The 5,470-nt window shown below is 39.1% G+C and overlaps 1 protein-coding gene across 8 annotated transcripts in view; it reads right to left on the bottom strand.

Annotated features, from left to right (window-relative positions):
* CDK8 (cyclin dependent kinase 8) overlaps positions 1–5,470 on the bottom strand; it is a 108,320-nt gene that overhangs the window by 4,188 nt on the left and 98,662 nt on the right. For 7 of the 8 annotated variants that reach the window (XM_025209086.1, XM_025209089.1, XM_025209091.1 and 4 more), the window contains 3 exons: positions 4,733–4,830; positions 3,296–3,374; positions 3,027–3,185 (listed from right to left, as the gene is read on the bottom strand). In XM_025209086.1, coding sequence (XP_025064871.1) covers positions 3,027–3,185; positions 3,296–3,374; positions 4,733–4,830 — 336 coding nt within the window. The remainder of the gene's footprint in view (positions 1–3,026; positions 3,186–3,295; positions 3,375–4,732; positions 4,831–5,470) is intronic. The other variant, XM_025209087.1, reaches the window with a different exon arrangement.

Here is a 5,470-nt window from a genome sequence, read left to right as displayed (position 1 = left end):
TTCAGCAGGGTGAGGAACAGAGGCTTCACCATATAAAGAAGGCTGTTGGGAAGCTGCTTTCTTATCTCCTCCCTAGGAAATCCATCCTATCTGCATGCTGTTCAGGTCTGCCAGAGGGATGTACACTGCAATGTGTGCTGGGCAACGTGGTTACTTTCAGTCTGCAGCCGTACTTCTCCTCTAGCCCACAAATCTTCACTGGTCAGGCCCCACAACTTTTGCTCTCCTTCCCATCGCCTGCAACATTCCCCAAGGTTGCAAAAAAAACTAACAAGGCCGTAAGAGATGATCCCACCTTGGCTGTTTCTGTTGTGATCACAGCCCTCTCACCCACTGCAACAGTTTAGGAGAAGAGGGAATAACAAAAAGAAGAAAAAGAGAGGTGGGGGAAGGGTGAATGAAGGAGACAGAAGAGGAGAAAGGAAGCTATCTGGGAACATTTGCATGCAATAATTAAACTACAGTTACTTCCCATGGCTGTGTTGGAAGAACTGGTGCTCTGGGAGCTGTTTGCAGCCCTAGTGCTTAGAAGCCCCTGCGCGGCTTTGACAAGGGCTGAACTGTCATTCCTGCATTTCTTGTGGTAGGGGGATGGGGACTCCTTTGATGACACATCACCTTTCAGTCAACAGACTTTGTTCCTTATCAGGTTTAATCACTTTGTTTCTTTCCTCCTTCCCAGTTTTAAGGCCCAATGGTCTTAAACTTGTATTCAGAAAAAGTCTAATTATGGGCAATTATTAGTTTTAATACCAGCTTGTGCACATATGTAAAAAGACTTCTTTCTGTAATGTATACGGGTCTCCAAAAATCCATACAAAAAGCAGGAAAAAACATTCAAACTCTCAATGGCTGCGGCAATAAACAAGAAATGGATGTCAGTGGAGTGAGAACAATGAGGAAGGCATGTGGCTGGTTTCAGTGTGATAGGTGGAAAACCTGAAGAGTCCCTGGATCTACTGGGGACGATTCAGAGTCCTTTGACTTCTGACTCAGTAAACCTAAGTCTTTGCTCAAATAAAAGATCTAGGATTGCTCTGATTTGCAGACTCTCTTTTGAGTTGCAGGAGATGGATGGATTGGAGTGAGGAGCATGCTAATAATGAAAGTAAATAGAGCTGCCCTCCCCAGTATACATATTCCTCGATTCTTTATTCTTCAGCTGTGTCACTCAGCACAACAGGAAGATTAAAGGGAGATTCAGCTGCATCTGCTTTCTTCAAAGACACAGAAAGAAAGAAAGCAGCTGAAAAGATGCCAAAAAAAAAAAATCTCTGGACACTGACTGACTTAGCTGCATGCCAATTTAAGAGGCATCAGTCCTGAATAGGAAAATACTTTGCAATGCATACTCCAGTGAGAAAACGATTATATTTTGAGACAGGCTTTTCTGCACCATGGTTAACGTTTAAAAAACACCCAAACAAACAACCCAACCCAACCCCAGAACAGAAGAGAACTCTGTCAAGGTGCCTGAAGTCTACACACACACAATAAAACCACCCTAAAAACTGGTAAGGAAGTGAAGAGGTGCTGGAATATAGCTGAAGTTGGGGGGCATTTGGCTAATATATAGCTTCTGAAGAAGGAATTATCAGGTTCTTGGAACTTTTGTGTAGAGATTAGGTAAAAAAAAAATATTACTTTAGAGAACAGGGCTAAGTCTCTGGATTGTCTAAGGACATCTAATCAATCTTCCCAAGAGCCAGTTTTGAAACTCAATTCAAAAGAGTTATTGCACTTTCATTATGGGTCTGTGGAATAGTAGGTTGAACAATGGGAAGCTATTTTACAGAGATAGGATCCTTTTATCTTTTGCTTTCCTTTGGCTTCCTCTCTTCACATAATACACGCATGATTTCACCTTTCTCTTCTTCAAAAGCTCACTCTTTTCCAAGTACCATGCTACCCGCTTTCTCTTTTTATGTTCAAACTTATTCATTGTGCTTTATCATCTCACTATAGTTTCTTTTCTTCCAATCCATCCTATGCATCTTAAATTTGTTTTTGCTGCTTGTAGTCAACTGAAACTTCACGTCACAAAAACTTCCAGTGTCTAAGGTCAGAATCAATAATGCTTTCTCATCCTCCTTGGTACATTAGCCCCTTTAACTTGATCTGTCCTGCTTTGGCTTCCATGACTGCTCTTTCCTGGTTCTTATAGTTCTCTGTTTCTATAGAGGATCCTCATACCCCTCTTCAGTTTTCCAGGGGGGTTCCACCTAGCTCTGTTCCTGGTCATTTCTTCATCCTCTGCACTTCAGGTCTGGGTAATTTCACCTGAAAATATAAATTTATCTACTACCTTTAATGCTAGTGACTCACTGATCTACCATTCTGCTCCAGACCTTTTTCCTTCTGTCCAGTCTAAAAATTGCAGTCTGTTTCTGACATCTCCCCATGGATGTCCAGGCACCAGCAACATGCGAAAACAGAGATCTTAACTCTTTCCTACTAAGTCCTAATCCTCGTATCTTTTCTGAATCACTGTGGACATCACCACTATATTGTTGTCATTTCTGGCCTGCAACCCAGGCATCATCTTTCAAACTTTTGTGCTTTCTCCCCCATTCAAGCCACCTGCTTTGATAAGCTCCTTTAAACAGACAAAATGCTAACCTCACTGTCTGCCTTTGAATCCCTGCTAAGAAAACCACGAAAACTCTCTTTTTATGACACCTACTACGTAATAACTTTATGGCCAAGTTGCTGGTTTTATGGAGACCACTGATGATGACCCATATTCCTGAATTACTTCCTCAGTTGGACAGTCCATCCTTTTCTTACTTTACAATATTGTCAGTTCTTTGGGGCAGGCTCCTAAATGTGATGATAATGCAACAGGTAAACTTGACTTGGATCACAAGCTGAGTTGGCAGTTAGGTACATTACCAAAGAGAAAATAAATACAAGGCCATTTTCTAGAATCACTTTTAGACTAAAAATAAAAACTACCTGCAGTGCCATAAGGTTGCACTACACAAGACCCAAATATACAACAAATGGAAAAAACAAAGTGGAGGTACCTGATAGTCTGAGGTCATAATAAGTCCACCTGAGGTAGTGGTAGGAGGAACAACTCTCACTTTTTTCAATGGGGGTCCCTGTGTATGACTGTTGTCTTGGTTCCCTGGATGACCAGTTCCATTAGTATGGTTATTGCCCTGCTGCTGCTGCTGGTTCTTCTCAATTGGTTAAACAAAAGAAAAATTCAACTCAAAAACCATACAAAACCAGAAAATGTGAAATACTCTAAAAGTCAAAAGGTATTATGACACTGTACTTCAATCCTTACTTTGTCTCCTTTATCATCAGGTTCTTCTTCTGTTAGAAACTCTCGTTTTGGGTAAGGAATCTGACAACCTGCAAAAACACTGCAGAAAAAGTGAGTCTATATACGTCTGCCTGGAATCAGTGAGGTTAGTCATGGAAGAGACCTAAAATATCTAGTATCATTGAGTACAGTTTCATGTTTCCTGAGCAACAGCCTACTTAAGTCTTTGTGTTCACACTTATTTCTTTAATCTTTCAATCACTTCAATTATTCTCCTCTAACCTTCCACCAATTTTTGTGTGTTCGCGGAAATGTGGTCACCAGACTGACTTGAGACATATTAGAAGCAAAGCCCCTGCAAATACAGATAGCCCTCTCCCCCTTAATCCAGTTATGACAATTCATAAGTTTTGGACTAAACATATCAGTAATGGTCTGTCTGGGTGATTAAAAATGTCATCATCAATGAAACATGTTAGCTGACACAACCTGGAAACACTTTGAAGCCTCAACTCTCACTCTGAACAAATGTAAACAAAATCATTTGTTATTTCTGCTAAGATTTTTCTGCTCTTAAATTATATGAATATGGTTTTCTTTATAAGCAACTTTTTTACTAGTTAACAGATTTTGTATTAACAATGTTGTTTTAATATTAAAATACCAATATATAGTTGGGAAAAAAGTATTGACCTGAGAGCAGTTTCTTCAAAACCAAACTACTTGCATATAGTGCTGGAATATAAAGACAGGTCAGGAACAGTTGTACATGTTTTGCTAAGCTCTGCAAAATTAATTTCATTTTAATTAACTGCTATAAAGATACACTTCATGTTTTATAAAGCCTTCCCTAAATAATGGGACAGAATGATAGAGGGGATGTGTTATTGGCTTTTCTAAGAAAATAGGGATAACCAGGCTCTTGGCCCATCTTGGGGAGCTTTATCTCACCCTTTTTTTATTCCTAAACTTTCTTTACTCCAGAAGTCTTCCTTGGCAGATGAAAAGAAACACTGTCTACACAAAATGGATTTAGGCTGTGAAATATAAAAGCAGAGAGAGAGAACTGAACTGTTTTCCTCCACCCACTGAATTTACAACAAAGGCTAAGACAGAAAAATGTAAACTAATTAGTGAATGTCATCTGGCATTCTAGAACAGAAAATGGGACCTGCAGGCACTTAGCAGTTGTCCACAAAGATCTGTAGCATGCATAATCAACCTGTCAGTAAATAACAGGATTAGTGCTGTGACTAATGGGATCAAAGTTTCATAAAGCCAGAGATTAGTAAGAATGCCACTTAATTTTGAAAACCTCAAATAGCATTTTGAAAATTAGTTTTTTCTTTGCTTGCAAGCATTTAATTCAGTAAATAGGCAGACATTTACCACAGGCAGTAAATAAAAAGCATATATTTTTATAAATCTCTGGACATGCTCATGGATTAATAAACTTACTCAGATGTGGGAAGTGGATCTTCTAAGAAATAAGGATCCTGCATAGCCTGTTCTGAGGTAATTCTTTTTATTGGATCCATTGTAAGCAATTTCTGAAGCTAAACAGAGTTAAACACAAGAAGTTCAGCATTATCAAAATGATTTATGAAAACCTTTTCACCACTATATTCCAAAGACAAAACACTCATCATGCAACTACCCAATCTCTAAATCCCAAATACGACTTCCCATATTTGGGAAACATGTTTTCCCCCCTTTTTAATCTTAATTGAATCTACCATTGAAGAACCTGTTTATGCATAAAATAACTTAGAACTCACTCAACCAGTTCTGCTCATCAGCGCTGTATACAAAAAAAAAAAAATCTTAAAGTTTCTCTCTCTATTGGTTTTTCCTGTTCTACCTTTGCAAAACAACAGTTTACATGGAAGGATGAAGTTTTTTCAACACACACAGTTACCCTGGATTTAACACTACTAATGTCTCATTGATATGCACACTTAATTCAAAGAAGTTACCTACAAGTAATATGTAAACCAGTGTTCTGGCCAAGACCCAATATTCATGTTGGGCCATTATTCACATTTTCTATATAGCACCATTGTAACCCAGGGTACTTTGAAGACGTTCATAGATGTTAGGGGTGGAAGGGATCTCAATAGATCATCGAGTCCAACCCCCTGCATAGGCAGGAAAGAGGGCTGGGTTTCGGTGACCCCAGCTAGATGCCTATCTAAC

Source organism: Alligator sinensis, unplaced genomic scaffold (genome assembly GCF_000455745.1).
Source record: "Alligator sinensis unplaced genomic scaffold, ASM45574v1 scaffold84_1, whole genome shotgun sequence".
NCBI classification, from domain to species: Eukaryota; Metazoa; Chordata; order Crocodylia; family Alligatoridae; genus Alligator; species Alligator sinensis.
Note: the sequence above shows the minus strand (reverse complement) of the source record. Positions and strands in the feature narration are given on the sequence as shown.